The sequence below is a fragment of the Carex rostrata genome, chromosome 12 (assembly GCF_964058835.1).
Source record: "Carex rostrata chromosome 12, lpCarRost1.2, whole genome shotgun sequence".
Classification (NCBI taxonomy): Eukaryota; Viridiplantae; Streptophyta; class Magnoliopsida; order Poales; family Cyperaceae; genus Carex; species Carex rostrata.
The window spans coordinates 1305131-1325905 of record NC_135929.1 but is presented as its reverse complement, the minus strand read 5'-3'; the positions used below and the strand labels follow the sequence as shown (position 1 = coordinate 1325905).

Here is a 20775-nt window from a genome sequence, read left to right as displayed (position 1 = left end):
CCATTTTAAGAGTCTCCTCCTTTTTGCGTATGGAATTGCAACGCTTTTTTAAAAAAGCATCTATTAATTCAGAACTTAATTGTGAAATCATACTTGTACCCGAACGCTTTCGGAATCCTCCTATTAACCAACGAATGGCAAGTAATATTGCTTGTGAGAATTTTAATTTAATAGGAACTCTATAGACTTTTGCAGTCTTTCCCCTTTTTCGTTTTCTTGTTTTTACTCCTAAGATTTTTAGAAAATAAAATATCTGAATGGTGCAAAATTTGATTTTCTAAAAATCTAAAAAAATAGTAAAAATATTCTAAAAAATGTAAAATTTGATTTGCAAGTACATATTCATATGGAGATCATGTTGAACGGTTCGGATCGACCGTTAAGATTTTGAAAACTCGAATATTGAGCCGTTGAATAGAGGCCCTCTATGCAACCCATAGCACCGTAGCCTTACTCATTTTATTGAATCACCTCTTGAGTTTATATAGAGCTTACATTCTTTCTAATAAGTCCATAGACTTCTCTATAATTTCTATTTACCAATAGGACCCTAACAAAAGTACTAATAGCAAAGATACAAATCTCAAAAGTTTCAAATAAAATTATTTAAAAAAAATATGAAATACACCTTTAAAAAAACAGAAGGATTGAACCATAAATTTGTTCCCTCTTGTTTTAGGATTTCTGTGTGCTGCGGGGTGAAAGGGGTACCAATGGTACCCCTTGGTACCGAATCTTTGGTTCGGTACTTGTGTTTTTACTATAAATCCAGAGGCATTCAACCTCTTTTCCCATCAGGTTGGAACTTATTGTGAAAATACGAGCCCCACAATATCAAGTGAAAAGGAGGCAAAAAAAATAGAAAAGAAAAACATAGTTATAGAACCTTAACAGTATCGTTCTTCCTCAAATTTGTCATTACCAGAAGTTTAACTAAGAAATCCCAGCAAAACAATTCCAAGTCCCTTTGAAGTCCTCTTAGACTGCTCCACAAACACCTCACTAAAGGAAAGGAAAGCAGCCGAAGGGGAAGAGATATGGCAGCAAGTTCACTTCCTCTACACCCCAGTTTGGGAGTTACAGAACTCTAGAAATTTGTAAACAGAGCCCACCTCATCTTCCCTTCTCTCATCTCCGTTTTCCTCCAAAATTTGCAGTTCTAGAGCAAGTAACCTGGCGCAGTCAGATCTGGTCACGCCTTCGCTCACTCTCTCTTCTCTTTCCCTCACGTAACCCTTTTCGAAGCAAGCCCTTAAGTAACCTACTGCTTGCTCTCTTTTTATCACCTTCGCCTCTTTCTTGCCCCCAAAACAATAATGAAATCAAATCAATCACTGTCCCAACTCTCATCACTATTTTTCTTACTAGATTCACCTTCCAAGTGACTAACTCTACCAATTGTACTGTTATTCCTGTCTCTCTTTTTGTATCTATCTGTGCTACTTGGATAATCATACCCATAACCCCTAGAAGCTGCCAAACCAAGTTCTCCTTCATCAGACTCCAATTTACTCTCAGATTTAGCCCATCTCAATCTGCTGCCGCTAATTTCTCTACAGCCCTCCCTCCGGCTAACTCTCTTATAACCACCAAAACCCTCATCAGATTCACACAAGTCATCATCAGAACCACATTCGACTCTTTTATCCATACCACTGGATCCTTTGTAATGCAGACCTCCATAGCCCTTTGTAGGTATAAATCCTTTATTCCCAAAACCCTCGTCAGATTCCCACAATTCATTCTCAGATTCAGACTCAGCTCTTTCACTCATTTTTCTTGGTCTTCTGTGACCCACGTCTATATGCCCCTCTGAGGACTCATTGTCGAATCCTGAACTGAATAGTTTACCCATTCCTTTTGGTCCTCTGTGGCCAGTATCTCTGTAGCCCTCAGCACGGTTAAATTCTTTACCAAAATTCCCATCAAAGCTAGAATCAAACTCAAATCCTCGACTCCTACCACTTGATTTGTTAAAACTGTCCTCTCTATAGTCATCTCTGTAAGACCCACTTCTTGATCTATCCTGTAGTACTCTCCTTGATGCATTGAGTTCCCTACTTCTGTAGCCCTTGGCATGGCCAAACTTCCCTCTCTCATCTCTTCTGACTTTAACCTCCTGGTTACTAAAATCATCTCCACTATCTTCTTCCTCATCCCACACCTCCCCTTCTGAGGACTCCAAGTTGTCACTACCCCCCTCAGATCTACCCCTCTGTCTATTCCTATAATCCTCCGTATTCCAATACCTTATTCTATGTTCTTCTACTCTCTCTGCCGCCTCTTCTTCCTCCCACTCCTGTCCTGCTGCATCCTCTATTTCCTTAATATATCTATCAAGCTCCTCTTGATCACTATCCTCTTCTAGATTACCAGGTTTCGGATCGACCATGGTGTCCTCGTTTTGACCTGCTAGGCCTGCTTCAGGAACAGGTTGAGGTTGCCTGAACACATATGGAGTGCCTTGCTGTTCGTCAATAGCACGGAAGAAAGTGGAGGCCACCCGTTGGATGCTTGCCATGTGTACAGGATCTTCTGGGTTTATACCCTTTCGCCTTAGCAGTTGCTCAATTTTCTTAATGTTTAGTTGTTGCGACTCTAGGGCTTGCTCAAATCTTGCCTTGAACAGAGCCTGTGATATCATGATCAAATAAAAAGTATTAATTGTTGGTGGTTGCAACCAGGGCTTTAGCTTCTGGATAAATAACATTGCAGATAACACAAGCTCCTGATTTGTTATGGTTGAGGTGATTAACTTTATGATAGAGGCCGATTGCGACTCAGTGTAGCCTAAACTAAGCACAATCCAAGATAGAAGGGTAAGATCCCTCCATTTCCAATTGAAAGTTAAGGCAAAACAGATTATACTGAAGCATGATTGCACAATTGGTAGTTAGGCTAAAATTTAATTGGGGATTATCACATAGCAAGGGTTAATAAATCAAAATATTAGAAATGATGATAGGCTGATTATATCCAATGGAAAATTAATTTTACCACTATTGGTAAAGTAAATGTACTTCAGGGAATCATACCTTTCTTTTGGTAAGAGTGTTAAGAGGTATCAAATTCTTTGGCTGCCTATAGTTCCTCCCTCTAAACATAATGATAGTATTGACATTATGGACATTTACGACAATGCCTCCACTCAGTCTAGAAAGCATGGTAGCCATCTCTTTTATCTTCTCTTTTGGATAATTATCACAACAGACTTGCACCGTCTCATGAAATTTCCAATGTAGGTGCATATTTTGTACCACTCCTCCAAATACACCACGTACCCCTACTGGTACATAATTTCGGTTTCTAAAACCAATTTTTTTGTATGCCTGAAGTTGCTCTTCGGTTAACAACTCAGGGTCATGGCGAGGTGGGGGTAAATCAGGTAATTCATACTTTTTCAGTTTTTGGAGAAGCAAAGCCACTTTTTTCTTGGCCTAGACAAGTATAAGAAAGATTTGTTAGCAGACAAACCAGCATGGCACAGTTATATTCCTTTTAGGTCATATATTAGTGTCCACTATCAAATGAGTTCTCAAATGTCCTAATTTAAGCAATCAAAAGAACAAATAGGAGGTAAGAACACAAAAAAATCAAAGTAAATTATGGTATACAAACAACGAGTTGCTGAAACTTCAGTTAACACATCTGAGTACCAGAAAGAACCAGAAATATCCAATGCTGTGGTCTATCTATATCACAAAAGCAAGGCATAACACCCAATATTGTATAATACTTGCAAATGCACCAAACATTTTATCGTACCTGCAATTAAGACGAACATTTTTTGGGTTATTTGCAGACAATACTGTTTAGAATGCCTATGCCATTAGACATTACTATTTTTGCCTCTTCCCTTAATAAGCAATTACCTTTTCAGTTGGAGAAAACCCAAAGAGGACTAATTTAAGTCTTTCAAACAATAGAAGATATAATTTGAGTATTAATTCATGTTACAAATAAATTACTCTTTCTCCAGTGGTAGTTCGGCCATCTAGCATCATTTTTGGGAAGCAAGAATTTCATTGCAAATCACCCAAAAACTTTCATGAACTAGTTGCAAACACGAACATTTTCAGTAATTAGTAATTACTTAAAATATTGGGTACAAAACAATACAAAGAGAAAAAAAAAAAAAAATTATTGTCATCTTACCCTCCTTAAGTTGTAAATAAGCCTTTCATCCTCTGTCATAAGTTTTTTTCTAAGCTTTTTTGCACGCCTCATTTCCCTTAATGTTTTTCCCGTTTCTCTTTGCATTCTCTTCTCAACCTTACTCATCATGCTCCTTCCCTTGCTTGTTGACATGAATCTGCATTGGTTAACCCATTACACGAAGATGGTATTACAATATGAAACATGGCCAGGGAACTTCAAACACTACTTGCTTAATCATATCATCAAACATGTAATATTCATAATTCCAAAGGAGATTACATGATTGGCAGCAAACAAATGGTCAGCAGCTGTACAATGACTAAAGGTCAGAATACATGATTGGCAGCTGTAAAGTTTAGTGTCTCAAGCAAGTATAGCTCATTCTGACCAAAAACCAAAACATGTAACAAATTGCTCACGTGCTTTTCAAATAAAATTAAAACATTTTCTTGTATAAATCATATCAAAAGGTTTATAAAACTATGACTAAAGGGAATACACGGTTGAGGAAGTAACTTTGACCAAAATCTAAAACAAAGAACTCTGTTCACATAATCAAATAGCCTAAGTGGCTTCAAGTTACATTGCATAATTATACACTCAAACTGGTAACAAGCAAAACTGCAACCAAGAGAAAGGTGAATAAAAGAACATGTAGAGATATATTCAAGCTCTGTTATGGTAACATTTAACACTTTAACTTCCAATAATAACTTCAGATGTGCACTTAACCAAAACTGAGTATCCTAAAACACAAACCAACAGCTAAATGGTTTGAAAACAAACCTTCTTTCTCTCAGGCAAAACATCAAACAGGTAATATGCAAAGGGAAAACCAATCATGAGGACTCTATGAAGAAGTGCTAGAATTAGAGTTCATTATTCAGCTTCTATTACACAAACGGAAGCTATAATGTACCTTCTCTGGGCAACGAGAGATCCATTGACTGTGCTGAACTCGGTTGCATTGTTAATGGCGAAGTTCCTCTTGTCGAATTCAGTTGCCTGAACAGAGTAAAGCCTCGATTCGAGTAGAAGATAAGAGAGAGAGAGAGAAACAAGGGGGGGTTTACTACTGAGAGAGATTGAGGAAGCCAGGCTTTTTCTAAGGAGGTTCATGGCCGATTCGACGAGATAGGTAAAGAGAGGTTTTACGGTTATAGCATTCAAGGGTTTTGTGACTTTCGTCAAAGGTCGCGAATGATTCGGGTTTTTGGATTACCAAACTTCATTTATCCGAAAGACCGAAACTAATCAGACCCAACCCGTTAGGGGGTCAATATAATAGAAAATCTATGGGCCGGTAAGTTGCCGAAATTTTTATTAATAGAAAATTAATTAAATAAATATTTATAATGGAAAATAAATCTGATTTTTTTTCGAGATATAGGGAAAACATTATAGTTTATAACGTTCCCTGGACGTTATAGACTATTACGGTCAGAATTAGCAATACTAATCACCGCACTTATTAATTAACTTAAAAAAAAAATTATGGCCATGATTGATAATCACGTCCGAGCATATGCATATTCGGTCCCATATCAATATGGGCGTGATTATTAATTATAGCCAGAAATTTTTTTTTTAATAAGTGCAGTGATTAGTATCACTAATTCTAGCCGTGATAGTCTATAACGTCCAGAGGGCGTTATACACTATCATGTTTTTTATATATCTCGATAAAAATCAGATTCTTTCCTATTAATAAAAATTTCGGGGTAAGTTGTAATAGAAGAATTTTTATTTTTGGAAAGTAATAAATATTTTCAAAAAACAGATAGATGTCCAGATTTTTTTTATGAAGGAACCCTATTACACCTTTGTTTGGATGAAGAGTAGAGGAAGGGACGGAATGGAAAGAAAGAAATTTTTTTGTTGAATCGTGTTTGATTGATAAAATTATGTCGGAGGCGAAGGGTATATATAGGAGGTGAAATGTTTAATCTTATATCATTATAATTGAGGAAGCTGGTAGCAGTACCCGCACTCTACCCGCAAGGGGGACCACCGAAAATTAAATGTGAAAAATAAACTTTTTGTGGGGATCGCAAAAACTCCACAATTCGAATTTGTTTTTCTAAAATATTAATATCTATGTACAAAAGTATTTATACCTATGTACGGAAGTATTTATAGCTATGATGTGAACAATTATTTATTGTGCGGGTACTATAACTCGAAGATAATAGTACCCGCATCACTGTACCCGTGGGGGGGACCACCGAAAATTAAATGCAGAAAGATAACTTTCTACAAGGACTGCAAAATCTCCACAATTTTAATTTTTTTTCCATATTATTAATATCTACGTAATATTTTCTTTCAAATGAGATCCATGATGACGTACTTTCATACCCGTCGTCGCACAAGTATTTATACCTCGTTATACAAATATTTATACCTCGTTATACAAATATTTATACCTATACTTGCAAGTATTTTTTACATATGACACTGAAAAGTATTAATATCTAAGTATTGAAAGTATTTATACTTATACATTGAAGTATTTATACGTATGAGACCAACTATTTTTGTTAGAGGAAGACTGACGCGGTGATGATTGGAGAACTCCAAAAAGGATAATCATAACAAGTCACGCATCAAAGTATTAATATTTTGTTTAAGTGTTAATATCTTATCTTCTAAGTATTTATAACTACAAAGGTATACATATCTAAGTATTTTTTACATATGACACTAAAAGTATTTTATAACTACATATCTAAGTATTTTTTTTACATATGACACTGAAAGTATTAATATTTAAGTACTAAAAGTATTTATATCTATGCATTGAAATATTTATTCATATGAAGTAAACTATTTTTGTTAGAGAAAGATTGACGCGAGACCCCAACTCGTTTGGGACTAAAGGCTTGGTTGTTGTTGTTGTTGTTGTTATTGTTGAAAGATTGACGCAAGAACGAGTGCGGGGATTGTAAAATGAAAACTATATAATTAGTGGGGACCATAATATATTATTTCTCTAAGTGCAGGTACTGTAGCACGATTACTATAGTGCAGGTACTGTAGCGCGGGTACTAAAATGATTATTCTATAATTAATAGAATCAGTTTTCCTCTCAATTTGAAGTGAATGGATGGAAAGAAAAATTGTTACAAATATTTTAAACAAAAATAACATAAATGTCCAACACATCTTACCTACACAATTCTTATACAATATTTAGTCATCAAATTTCTTATTATGCTCCTAAATTTTAATCAATCAAACAAAAAATAAGATGGAAAAAAAAAGTCAAATTTATTTTCTCTCATTAATCATTCAAATACAAAGATATTTAATATATTAATCTTTCTTTCTATTCTATTACATTCCCTTCTATTTTTCACCTCCCTTTACTTCCTTTGCTCTTCGTCCAAACATGGTGTTAAGGAATTGCATTCCTTAGCATGCCGTGGTCTGAAATTTTTTTTTTATTATTTTAAAAAGAAAATAAACTAAATAACTCATTTTTTGAGAAAATTATATTTTTTTGTGATCGCTTCCTTTTGACTTTATCACTTATTGAATCGACGACCTTTATGCAGATTTTTTTTTTTCTCGCAGTCTTTTGCTCCGAAAAATTAACAACAGCGTCATTCTTTTTCAAACTGTGGGCCACCCTTGGTCCCATTTTTTTAACCAGTCTTTGATGTTTAAACTGCGGGCCCACTCTGATTTGTATTTTGTCGGTACTATTTCTCAATGTTAACATCAAACCGTTAAAGTTTCGGTTCAACGGTTTATTGATCAGATCAGTGGTTCAACTGATTTAATTACTGATTTTTTAAAACATATATAAATTATTATCTAAGGGACAAACTAGTTATATATTTTTATATCTTCTAACAAGAAATAATGAGAATACATATCTGATTAAATAAAACATGCAATTCTAACAAACTCTAACAAAGAGAAACATATCAAGAAAAAAAAAATAGAAAACCAACAATATAATAGAAGTTCAACATTTTGATTATCTGTTATACTTGACAGTTGACACATAATATGTCACAAGTAGCCTGACACATTTGAAGTAGCCTCATAATACAAAATAAAAATTTAATATTTCTAATAGCTAAAAATTTTAATCAACAACAAAGTTCAAATGCTAAAACCTAGATATGCATTGTAAATAGCTAAGTAAAATGCCACTCACTAATTGAAGCACTCTAAGTATATCATTGTTAGGAGCATAGTAACAAAACAATTATTCGGGTTCGGTGAGGTGAGGTCAAAAATTTGTGATTCAAGAATAATTTAGATATAATTCGGAAATAAGACATAACAAAACTAAGTTCTAAATCTGAGAATTTTTTTTAATTTTGACATTAAATAACAATTTGAATACAAACTTTTATATACAAAAACGAACACAGAAGATCAAGTCTACACATTAAAACCCACAAGAATTATTTAACACTTAAAGTTACCCTTCTATTTTTCAGATTTTATTGAATGGTTTTAAAAAGATCTACACCATTAATTTCATATCCAATCATTGAGATCTTCACTAAGCATGCAATGAACTCTTTTCAAATTGGAGAGAATCCCAGCAAGATGCAAAATGTTTGGGTTTCACGTAGTCCAGCAGCTCTAGAGGAGGCCTAAACTCCTAGAAAAATGCAAAAAGCAAAGGATTCAAAATTTCTTCAGATTTCAAGCTAAAAGCGTGGACGATTTTTACGAGGTTTTGTCCAACGAAATATTATAAGAACCGGCCGATAAAACTTTTTTTCACCGGTCCAGTAGCGATACAATGCTGAAGCGATAATTTAACAGAACCGAACCAGACATGTGATCGGTTTCGGGTTTTTTCGGTCCAACCGTCTGGTCCGGTCCGGTTCTGATAACACTGCTATTTCTCCGGAAGCGTATCCTCTGCGAGTCATAAACTGCGGAGCTTTTAATCTGGTCCGTTCGTTTTTTATTAGACGGACCATATCAGATCTTGTCCGAATTGAAAAAAATCTCAAAATTTAAACTAAGAACTATAGAGATCTGATCTGGTCCGTCCGATCAAAAACAAATGGACGGACCAGATTAAAAGCTCCGCACATCTCCACAACTTACGACTCCGCAGAGGATACGCTTCCCTATTTCCCCTGCTATGGTGCTATGATTCTTTAAATAGTGGGGCCCATTCATTTTTCACAAATGTCATAAATGAGTTTTGATTTGACTAAGTTTAAAATTCAGACCAGAAACAAAAAACAAAAAAAGATCGCAGATTGAATCTGCAAACCGTGTATTGGGTTGTGGATTTAATCTGCGATCACAGATTAAATCAGTTTTCTTGATAAAAATAAAATTTTCAGAAGAAAAAATGAGTTATTTTATCTTTTTTTTTAGATGGTCGAAAGAAAAAATTCGGTGCAATGGCAAACAAACTTGGCTGCATATATTCTTTGTATATTCTTATATAAAGTTATTATTTATTTTGTATTCTTATTATTTATATCACTATCATCACTATCATCATCATCATCATCATCATCATCATCATTATTATTATTATCGTTCTTTGTATTACTGTTCTCTGTTAGCATTGCAATAATATCGGAAATCATCAAACTTCATTTAAATTTTAAAAAATAAGTCTGAAAAATAAAACAATGATGATAATATAAAATTCATTCTTATCCTTCTTTTATATTCAACACTTCAATTCTACAAATTCTAATAAATTTATTTTAATTTCTAGATTAAATCAGGGAAAATAAGTAATCAAAATATTTGAAGGAATTTACCTTGTCAAAATTGTAGATTTGAAGGCATTGAGGTCTTCTATCCAGACTAGAGATTATTTGTATATGGATCTAAAACTAAGCAACAAATTGAGAAATAAAACTCAAAACACCGTGGAGGGGAAGAGGAAAGAGATCTCGGGGAGAAGGGAGAAAGCAGTGGCGGAACTATGTGAAAGAGAAGGATCCATATCCGCTGCTTTTCTTAGTAGAAAAGCAGCCGGCTGCTCTTCATTTTCTCTCTATATCTCTCTTCAAAGAAGAGAAGAGAGAGAAAGTGAATCACGTGGGCTCCAAAGTAAGAGGAGAGAGATAGAGAAAAGAGCACGGAAATAGCATAGAAAGAAAAGCACCGGATCTCATTCCGAAAGAGAAAGGTGGCTAAGCCAGAAATGAAAATTTTCAATTTTATCCTTAAAAATTTTAATTTTTACAAAAAATATTACTATTACCTCTCCTCATAAAATAAAATTACATGACATCTCTAACCATTCATATCTTAATTTTATAGTTCCTCTCCTGGAGAGAGAAAGAAATAAAGAGAGAGTGTGTGTGTGGGCGGGGGGTTCCCAATGCATTTTTCAGAGGATTTAGGAATGCATCAATTATGTAGTTCCTTTGAAAATAAAATTTGTTGTGGGTGTCAAAGGAATGTAATTGTGTGAAATGTTAAGGAACCACATCAATTCTGCCCACGGTCTGGAAAAAAATTGATGACTGTGGGAACCCCACAGTCTGGAAAAAAATTATGTTTTAAAAAAAAAAAAAATTGAGACTGTGGGAACCCCACGGTTTGGAGAAAAGACAATTTTGAGACCGTGGGAACTCCACGGTCCTTATGGTTTTTGAAAAAGAAAAATCAATCATATTGGTTCCGTAAAATTTGTTTTATTAATTATGGTTTATGAAAAAAAAATTCTCCAAACAGGGTGCAAAGGAAACCGCATAGGCGCTTCCATGGTATCAAAAAAGTTTGGTCATCATTCTGATTCTTTAAAAATATTTAATACTTTCATAAAATACAAATTCTATGGTAACACTAACAGGTTCGAGTGAAGCTAGGGGCTATCATCCAATAGATCTTGTAAAATCATTGTCGCAAACAGAAATTATCAAAGTCAGTTATTAATAATTAGATAAAACTTCAGCGAATACTTGACAAAACTGTATCTAGTTAAAAATATGTATTTAATCAGCTCACGAGTCTGCAAAAATCATGCTACGTCTTGTACAGAGTTCTTCGATGCATTCAAATTAGTAGCATTCAAGTTCGAATAAATATGTTATTACAATGCATAATATAGAAAGATGGCTTTTAAATTTACTTTTAATACATTTTACATCAAAAAATTATCATAATTGCATAAGAGATTATGATGTCAATTTCCTGGGACAACTCTTGTCCAAACATCTCCAAATTTTATACAAGACTTAGATAATGGTGCAGTTAATCAATAGAATGAATAACCCTTGAAAGATCACAAACTTCACAAGGGTGTTGGAAACATTGATATAGCACGCGTATGGTATATTATGATGTTAATTGATATTAGATCAAAATAAAAACAGTTATACCATGCAGTCATTTTGTTTTTGTACAAAACTTTGGTAGAAATTGTACATAATTAGATAAAAATATAGCACCAATATAATTGTCATCAAAATGTACACATTTTGGGCCCAGCACAATCAGAAGAAAGGTGGAGATGAGCAAGAGAGAATTGAAATAACTTGAGTTGTGTCATCGGTGCGTGGTAAGACCAGCTGTGTGTTTCAGCACAGGAATGCTGTTCAGGGTAGAGCTGAATTTCTGTCATTGGAGTTTTTTTTTTTTTTTTTAATACCAGCTATCCCATTGAAATCGTGTTGAATTTTGATAAGTAAACCTGGTACTTTCATACTCCAGATTTATGACTTGGAAGAAATGTGCCACCTTCCTCATCTCTTATCCATATTGTGGATCTGGTTCTCTTCACACAATCAGAGAAAAGCCGATGCCTGAGGGGGAGAAGAAATTAGGAGTTCTTTCTTCTAGTTATTATAATTTTTTTCATTTAAAAACAGACTCAATTTAAATAAATCTTTTTAAAATGCGATTTGCATTGAAAATGAAAGAAAGCAGAATCACACTGCAAACTAGCTTGCACCATTTTCTTTTCTTGACTTCATTATATTTTGTTATTGCAATGATATTTGCTAATATCATTCTGTGTAATTTTCTTTCAGACTCCGCAAAGTGTGATATATGCAAATTAAAAATAATAACAATAAGAGGAAGGTTCTACCACGGGTTTCTGGTGCCACAAGTTGAAAAAGTTTCCCATTCACATTAATATTTTAAATCCAAACTAGACAACAAATCTGATCATTGATCATGTTCTGCAAATGCTAGCATTCATAAAATTTGTAAATTTTTAAACCCTTTTGAACAAGATCAAAACCCCAAAAAGCACATGGACTAAATTTTAGCCAGTGCTACCAAGTGGAACTCTAATTTTTTTGGTTTCATTACTGTACAAAAACGGGCTAAAAATTTACAAATTTGCAAGTGCACAAATCCTGCACAATGAAGAACAGGATCAAAGGCTTCAATGTTGTTTTAGTTTTAAATTTCAAAATATTAATGCACAAGAATAGCTCAACTTGGGGCACCAAAAGACATGGGTGGCCATTACTAAAAGAAAAAGAAATTTTGTTAATTGGAATGCATCCATTCATAATCATGCTAACGATAATAGAAAAAAAATCATATTTTCCTTTTTAGATTTTAATACGACCTATGTGAGTTTTTTAAAACTGACCTTTCAAACTCCAGCTTTTGAATGATAATACCATTCAAGATAAGTTCAGAACAGTAAGCATTAACACCTGTCAGAAGCTTTGCACTAGTTAGAACATGAAAGTTTCAAAGTTAAAATAGAAATGCTGGAAATAAGAGAAAGTTCCTTTGCAAACTAAACCCCATAATTCACTGAACTTGCATATACATACATTTGTCAAAACCAATTGCTGTTTTCTCATGATTGCAGCAGCCAAACCTAGGTCGTTTGCATAAAACATTGACTTGTCAAAACAGAGGTCACACCAAGCAAGATTTAATTGCTCTTAACCTAATTTTCACAAGTCCGCCATATACTACACTTAATCACATTACCTCGAATACCACAATCTCAACCAACCAAATTTTAGTTTAGCCTGAATTTCAAAATACAAAGCATTATTGAAGTAGGGAAACATTTCTATGTAGTGCAACCATGAAACCTAAGCTTATTTGTTAATATCTTAATTAGTGTTAAAAGGTGGGTATTGTGCAAATATGATAAATACAATGTGCAATTTGCAAACAGGGTGAACGTAGGTTTGCAAGAAGAGCAGAATAGAACAGTAATTACCTTTCTCAAGCAGTGGTAGACAAGTCTGGTAATCTTCTTCACATGAAACAAGCAAAAGGTCATCATGTACTTTTCCTTTAATAAGAGAGCTCACAATCCTCTCCATTGGCTACACAGATTGTGTTAATTTTGTAAGAATTTACAACGAAACTAGTTATTGAGCATTTAGTATGGAGAAAAACTACGGGCACATTCTTTTGCATAAAAGCTCCTGATATTTTACATTTTTGCAAATGACACAAATATTTTTTTTCTGCAGATAAACCGAACAATTAAACAGGTGCAACAGAAATTGAAGAGTCTGTTAAAGGTTAGCCCTGCTAATAAGCTTATTTTGTTAAGTCCAATTAGTAGAAAAATTGCCCAAAATATTGATATTTTGGGGTATAATTTTCTACAATTTGCTTACAAAGAAGTTATGGAGTAATAAAGAAACACATGGGGGCAATTTAGTTACCTTTGCTGGATTCAACCTTCACTTCATATTGGTAGTTCAGGATAAATTGTGAATGTTCCAAAAACTAAAGGGTGTTAGGTACAGATACAAAGGGATATTGGTGTGATTTGAAAATGCCAGCCAGTATATTCTGTTACTTTTGATTATGATGACTTTTAACCAAGTAGAACTATGAAAGTTGATGATAAAGCCAAAATAAATTTAGAACACTCATTATTGAAAGCACAAAAGATACTAAACCACATGCAAAGAGAGTCACATTTTGAATCCATTCATATGCAAAATATCAAGCAGTATTTTATCATATTCCAAAGAGTAAAAATAACTAGAGAACTTGGGATTTTGTTCTCTACCAATTGACGTTTGAAATTGTAGGAGTAAATAAAACAGGAAGTACCGTTCCGCCACACACTGTAACCAAGTTTCTAACAACTCCTAGACTAGGCTTGACGCTAGGCGTTATCAGAACTCTCTTTCCCTGAAAATAAAATTTCCAGACAAGATGTCACTTGTATGCCTCTTAGCAAACAATGTAGTATGGTAATGTAAGGGCACTTATAATTTTCATTAGTGGCTTTTGGTTACCTGTTGTATGCTTAAACTGCCATTGAGCTCTCAAACAGCCTTAATTAAGTATTTAGGAAAAAATATAATATGGATCACAATGCAATTTTAAGAAATTTAAACTTTTGGTACATTCTAGTAACTGGACAGAAGCAACACATAAAAAATATAATTCACTTCCAGGAAATGGACCAAAGGACAATCAGCTTGAGCTTAATTAGCTCTCAGAAGGATTTAGCACACCATAATGAAAATTAATGTCAGTTGGTTAGTTGTCAGGGAAAATATAATAAAAGCAATCACAAAGCACAACCAAGTAAAAACAAATCAGATAGAAAGCTTACTACTAAAAAGTGATCAACTGTCTTAAAGAAAAGGTATACTGGTTCCAAAAAGTGTTTAGTACATGAAATGCATATCACAGCGAGAAAAAGATCATACAGTAGGGGGGGTTGCTTAGTTATTGGCCTTGTTGACCAAAATTTTTCCAAAATAAACTTAATAAAGAATTACAATGCATGCTAGTTAATAATGGATATGATCATGCATGTGACCAACCAAATCAATAAATATCACATGCACAATTAATGACAAGAATTAACATGCGTTACCCACGCAAACAGGAAATATCACCAATACCCCAAAAAAATGCAAGATATCACCACATCCCTGTCCCCTCCCCTCCCCTCCCTATCTCATTCAAAACACACCCAAACTAGACTTCTATATCATCTAGTCAAATGAGAGAATGAGCAATAATTAAAAATTCAATAAAAAAATCTAGGAGATGGCTGATCTAGATGATATTCCCATAATTAATCAAGAAGAGGGGGCTGAGATGATATTTCCCTTGCTTTAGGAGGGTATGAGATAAATTTCATTTTGGATACCCATAGCTTATGATGTATACATGTGTGTGCCTCTTTGTGAACTTTGTGTGCATGGGAGTGCAAAAGGTACCTTTAATAGAGGGTTGTGGCAAGCAGTGGCAAGAGAATTGGGCATGGAGAAGCGTATCTCCTTTTCCTTCTTGGCATCCCTCAGAATGAAGTTCTTCTCATCTACAAACTGGCTTGACAGATTGCACCGTTCAAGCCAGGCAGGGGTTACGATCGGCTTACCTCGTGCCATTGCCTCTAACAAATTTCTGGTTCGAACAAACTGGTTGGCAACAAAGTGGGTTCCGTCCAACATACTAGAAGCTTCTGGGATCCCTAACCGTTCTAAAATCTGCATGAAATAAAAGTATACATAAGCCCAAAATTAAGATAATAGGGGAGTTGAGATACAAATTCAAAGAGCCAGAAAGATCTGGCAAATAATATCAAAAATGGAAGGAAAACAAAAGAAATGTTGTAGGACGTAATTTGGGCCATTACTTGGGCTGTTTGGTTGGAGATAAATAAAATTTGCTTCAATCAAACAACTCCAAAATATGGAAGATACAAAAAGTGAGATGTCAATCATGTCATGTATAACCCTTTAAACAAGATATAATACCTCCAATATAATGCACTTCACCTATTATTAAAAGGACAAACTTTTACCTACATCAGTATTCGTCTCTATATAAACAAGGACATGGATTTAGATATTTTATAAAATTTGGAGAGCAAAATGATAGGTGATATTTCCTCCTTCAACAGGGTAAAACCTACATGCATTCAAAGAACTAGGCAACTCAACAACCAGAAAAAATGCAAAGTACACCCCAAGAAACATTATATTAGCATCTGCAGCTCCATTCCTTGTCAGATGGCTCTACTTAAATGACGAAGAAAAAGAGTATAATAAGTATTTTCATGATGTAAGAAAATAATTTTCTTCACTACATTACCCTAAGAATGCCCAATGTTTCTTCAGTATTGCAATTGAGATTCAGTTATTTTGATGTAGTAATAAATATTAAAAATCAAGTTTAAGTCAAGCAAATTTCAAACCAACGTTAAGTTGCTTAAAAATGACCTGTCAAATTTTGTTCGTCAGAGTCACTCAATTAATCAATTGGCAGTTTTCCCGATATTAGAGAAATCATTGAATAGGCTTGAGCTGATCATAGTTATTCAGGCTTAGTAAAAAAATTGATACAGAGTTACAGGTAAAATTGTCAATATTTTACAGTCTGACATGGAAAACAGAAGCTTATGAACTGAGCAGTACAGATAAACAATACTTGAGACGTATTACCTTCCTTTGTTGCCTGATAACTTTCTCATCCAAATGTTGACTCAGCAGAACCCTGGCATCAGAAAAATCTCTTCTAATTCTTAAATCCTTACATTTTCTCACCACTGATGATTCTCCCATCTCTAACCTAAGCATCTCTTGCTGAACAGATGGCCGGTATGAGCCCCCATTCAATGCCTTCTTTTGAGATTTATTAGGGGTAAAAAACGGAGATCCTTTGCCAATTTCCATAGAAAGTGCGCTAGCTTTCTCTTTATCTGATAAAAAGACCTTTCTCCTCCTCTTTGCTTTATCCAATAGCTCGGTTGCACTTCTTATAAAGACCCTCTTTTTTCCACATGATGAATTCTGGCCTGAATTTTTAGGAGGTGTTGCAGTTTTGCCTAGAGGTGAACTTCTTGCTCTACGAGGAATGGATGCCCAATCAGAGAAAATATCCAAGGTAGATTTTTTAGTATCACTCCTGACTTTCTCAGGAGTTACAGATTGGTTCTTTGTAGGTACTTTTCTTTTCTTTGCACTATTTACCAATTTGTCCTCGTCTGGCATCAACTTTTTTCTCCCTCTTGTCCTTACTTTCTCCTTTGTTTTTTCTACAACTTTAGTTGAAGCAATGGGCTTGTTTCTTCCATCATTAGAAATCCCCTCAAACTCAATTTCTCCCACTCTCTCTGCTTCCTTGGATGAACCAGGTCTACCAGGTGAGCCATGGACCAATGCTTGGATTGCTTCTACAGCTATCTGTGTGTCGGGTCCCACATTGTCCATCATATGAACAGCACCTTCATTTTCTGTCTCATTAAAAAGATTCTTCCTGATGCTTTCATAAGAAACCTTGTCTCTTGGCTGCAAATTTAAACGAGAATCTGAGTGGCCCAAACCTCTAGCATTCTCTCTCTCTTTACCCTTTGGTGGCTGACTTTGAGGTTTCCTTCTGCCATAAAACAAATCTTTCTTTTTTGTGAAGAAATCCCCACCTGTTTCATCCTCTTTGACATCAACCCAATCAAAGATTCCAGCCTTCTTTGCCAAGCTGGCGGGGCCCATGTTCTTTGCCAGCTGTATGGTCCCAGTCTGAGCAGAAGTCCGAGGCAATCTGGCTGTAGTTTTGTGATTATTAAAATCTTCAACATTTCTACCTTCCACTGGAGTAAGGCTCATTTCATGAGATGCAATAAGCTTGTCTACTAGTTCTAAGGCATTTTCTTGGGAGAGGATTCCTGGCTCTTGGGACTCCATATAGCTCAATACAGGTACAGATTCTTTTGGTAGCGGGTTTGCTGATACCGAGCAGACTCTTTCCGTCTCAATTGCCACATCAGCAAAAAGCTGACGCACTGTCTTGTCCTTGGCTTGATTTGGTCCACTATCTGTCTTAGAATCAACTTTTTCTCTCACTGCAGTATTATATAGTGCGGTGCATTTGGTGAGCAAATTTGGAGATTTTGATGTACCATTAACAGCACCAATATCTGATTTGGAGGCAAAATTGCGGCTAGCTGCTCGTGCACTTGACCGTACTGACGCCACTCGAAGAGAAGTCAGTCTCCTCTGAATTATACCTTGACTCAATATATTTTTAGTAAATCTCAGTTCTATGTATGGGCTGAATCAAGATTTAAGGGTTGTGACAATATATTTCAAAGGTTGGCGTGGATAAACCAATTTTCCCACATTGCTTTACTGTGCAACTTGAAATATTATTAGGTCAATATCAAAATTTAAGATTAATTATTTAATTAATTCTTGCTACTTTCGTTTAATTTAGCTCATGTAATCAGGTTGAGTTACTTAGGCTTGTTTGTGGTTGAATTGGAATAGATTAATTTTGCCTTAGTGGGATATACTGGAATTGATTGCACATCTGTACCGGTACCAACATTTCTTGGATCATTGCAATAACTATCTGCAGGCTCTTGTTTACAAAATGATAACATATAAGTTAATTTGTACCTGAACTGCAACCTTCATCATCAGTGGAAGCATCTGAGTTGACCAAACATTCTTTCTCCTCACATTTTCCCCTCAGTCTCTGTTTCTCTTCTCTCTCTCTACAGTTTCCGGCCCTACAGTCAGCCTCACATGGCCCATTCTCACAACCAGTTTTTCCTCCTTCCGCTTCTTCCCCTTCTTCATGCTCTACTAGCTGTGTCACAATCCAATCACCCATATCCCCTACCAACTGTGTCTCAATCCAATCACCCATATCCCCTACCACCTGTGTCTCCATTGTTGTGTTAACTGGATCCTCCAGTACCTCTGTAAACCCGGGACCAACTGGATCATCCAGTGCTTGTGTCCCACCATACAATTGGGTTGGTTCATAAGGGCATGGGTCTTCAATTAATTGAGTCTCGCCATATAAAGTCCCAGCTTTATTGTCTAATTCTCCATCTACTTTATCTTTCTTCATTGGACAGCTCGTAAACGGAGATCCTGATTTTAAATAAAACCAGATATTAGATAACTTCAATTAGTACTTATTGTTCTAGTAATAGAATGGACTAAGGCCTTTTATCAAAAAATAAAAAAAAAATTGGTACTTATCCCAAATTAGCATTAGCATTAGTTTTGCCTTCATTAATTCTCAGTCATGCAATGGCACTTCACAGAGACAGAGCGAGGCAGTGGCCAGAAGGATCCCAGGCCCCCAAATTGTTTCTATGAGAAGTACCTTACCCTAAACACCTAAACCCCTAAACCCTTGCAATAATAGAACATTGTTGGTCGGATGATTTGGAAAATCTTTCGGCATCCGACAAACTCAATACGATATTTGGCGTTTTTCTAAACCCTACCCTACATAAATCTAAATATCGGTAAACTAACCTAATTGTTACCAAATCCACTACGGGACTTGAGCAGAGTCAGAGAGAGGGGTTGATCGAAGCGAAGGTGTTGGGCGAAGAAACGCAACGCTTGAATCGGTGAACCACCGACTTGCTGATTTCCCCGAATCACCGTCCGTCCGTCCGTCCGAATTACACCGATTCTTCTCTTCCGGCGTAGCGTAGCGTCACCGACTTGCTGGAATTTGTTTTTGTTGATTTTCTGGGCCGTGCTCTTCCTAAATTGACTGGGGTGTAATGTCCTGCTCCTTTGGGCCCTTGTACATTTAGAAACCCTTGTTTTTTCACACCCTGTATTTTTACAAAAAAAAATGTAATCCCAACTGATGTAATGTAATCCTTGTTATCAATATAATGCCTCCGGGTTTTTTTCCAAAAAAAAAATAAAAAAAATATTGTTATTACGTGTCATTTTTCTTGGAGAGCTAGGTTGGAACTTGGAAGTGATAATTTTTGTAGATGTATATTATATTGTTAAAGAATTAAAATATTTATAGTAATTTAAATTTGATAAATATCTCTTATAAATATTTTAATTAAAAAGGAATAAAATTTAAAGTTTGTGAACTGCATATTAAATGGTATTCTTAAAATATTTAATAAAAAAATAGGGAACATAAGAAAAAACAATGTTGTAAATAACGATATGTGTTTGTCAAACGGACAAGTACTGTCAAGTAATTAATCAGAAATAATTGATCATAATCAAGAATAATCAGCCGAATAGTCGAGAAAATTTGTGACGGTTTAATCACCACCAATGACTAATCGGTTGATTAATCAGCCTAAACGGACGTGTTTTACAACATTGTAAAAACATACTAAATTTTTTAAAGCAATAAAATCAATATTAGTTAGTTAGAAATGTAACTTTGTTTGGTATTTTAAATTCGTAAAAATAAATAAATAAATAAAATACAGAGGGTGTATTATCTTTTTTGGATCACGTGCTTTGTATAAATTATAAAATATTAGATAAAATAGTTTATGTTGAAATGAAACTAAGCGCTTTCAGGGATTTCCATAAAGAGCGAGGTTTTGGAGGGAAAGATTGCAATGCTGGCGCGCGGCAAAGTTTATAGCTCCAAATTCCAATGCTTTTACCAATTTTGTCCTTGTCTAAATAAAAATAAATAAATAAATAAATTGTCCCCGTCGGCTTGTCAGCCTTGTCTGCTCGGCTGTCAGGTATCACTGTATCACGAAAAAAGTTTTTTCTTTACTTTACGGTTTACGGTTTGAGATTAACACGCAGCTGTTTTGGAATTCGGACTAGTGCGGAGACAGTATTATTGGAATAATTCATGCTACGGCCTAAATAATATAAAGAGAGGGTTCTAATGTCTTATTTTTTTTATATCTCATCATATTTCATATTTTATGTTTTTGTTTTTAAAATTCAAATTGTCGAT

General features: G+C 35.0%; 2 protein-coding genes across 3 annotated transcripts; both read right to left on the bottom strand.

Annotated features, from left to right (window-relative positions):
• Nucleotides 1–846: 846 nt before the first annotated feature.
• LOC144563468 (uncharacterized) lies at nucleotides 847–5355 on the bottom strand. The gene is made up of 4 exons (XM_078312945.1): nucleotides 5078–5355; nucleotides 4156–4312; nucleotides 3036–3437; nucleotides 847–2632 (listed from the first exon to the last, which is right to left on the bottom strand). The coding sequence occupies exons 1-4, from the start codon at nucleotides 5275–5277 to the stop codon at nucleotides 1328–1330; spliced, it is 2064 nt and encodes a 687-aa protein (XP_078169071.1). The 5' UTR covers nucleotides 5278–5355; the 3' UTR covers nucleotides 847–1327.
• Nucleotides 5356–11427: 6072 nt separating this feature from the next.
• Nucleotides 11428–19559, bottom strand: LOC144563078 (uncharacterized). 2 transcript variants are annotated; one of them, XM_078312450.1, is made up of 8 exons: nucleotides 19344–19558; nucleotides 18468–18950; nucleotides 16515–18076; nucleotides 15288–15557; nucleotides 14161–14241; nucleotides 13307–13415; nucleotides 12716–12782; nucleotides 11428–11912 (listed from the first exon to the last, which is right to left on the bottom strand). In XM_078312450.1, exons 2-8 carry the CDS (start codon nucleotides 18925–18927, stop codon nucleotides 11810–11812), a joined length of 2652 nt encoding a protein of 883 aa, XP_078168576.1. In that variant the 5' UTR covers nucleotides 18928–18950; nucleotides 19344–19558; the 3' UTR covers nucleotides 11428–11809. The 2 variants fall into 2 exon arrangements, with proteins under 2 accessions (XP_078168576.1, XP_078168577.1); XM_078312451.1 differs by lacking the exon at nucleotides 14161–14241 and having other exon boundaries at nucleotides 19344–19559.
• Nucleotides 19560–20775: the final 1216 nt, after the last annotated feature.

Bases quoted from the DNA above. Each gene is read 5' to 3' on its own strand.
- LOC144563078 (XM_078312450.1), bottom strand. From the start codon at position 18,927: ATGAAGAAAGATAAAGTAGATGGAGAATTAGACAATAAAGCTGGGACT. The intron at 18,077-18,467 runs GTACAAATTAAC...TATTGAGTCAAG, and splicing joins TGATGAAGGTTGCAGTTCAG to GTATAATTCAGAGGAGACTG. The intron at 14,242-15,287 runs GTACCTTTTGCA...TTTTATTTTCAG, and splicing joins GCCACAACCCTCTATTAAAG to GGAAAGAGAGTTCTGATAAC.
- LOC144563468 (XM_078312945.1), bottom strand. From the start codon at position 5,277: ATGAACCTCCTTAGAAAAAGCCTGGCTTCCTCAATCTCTCTCAGTAGT. The intron at 4,313-5,077 runs GTACATTATAGC...TAACCAATGCAG, and splicing joins TCTCTCGTTGCCCAGAGAAG to ATTCATGTCAACAAGCAAGG. The intron at 2,633-3,035 runs GTATGATTCCCT...ATGATATCACAG, and splicing joins ACACTCTTACCAAAAGAAAG to GCTCTGTTCAAGGCAAGATT.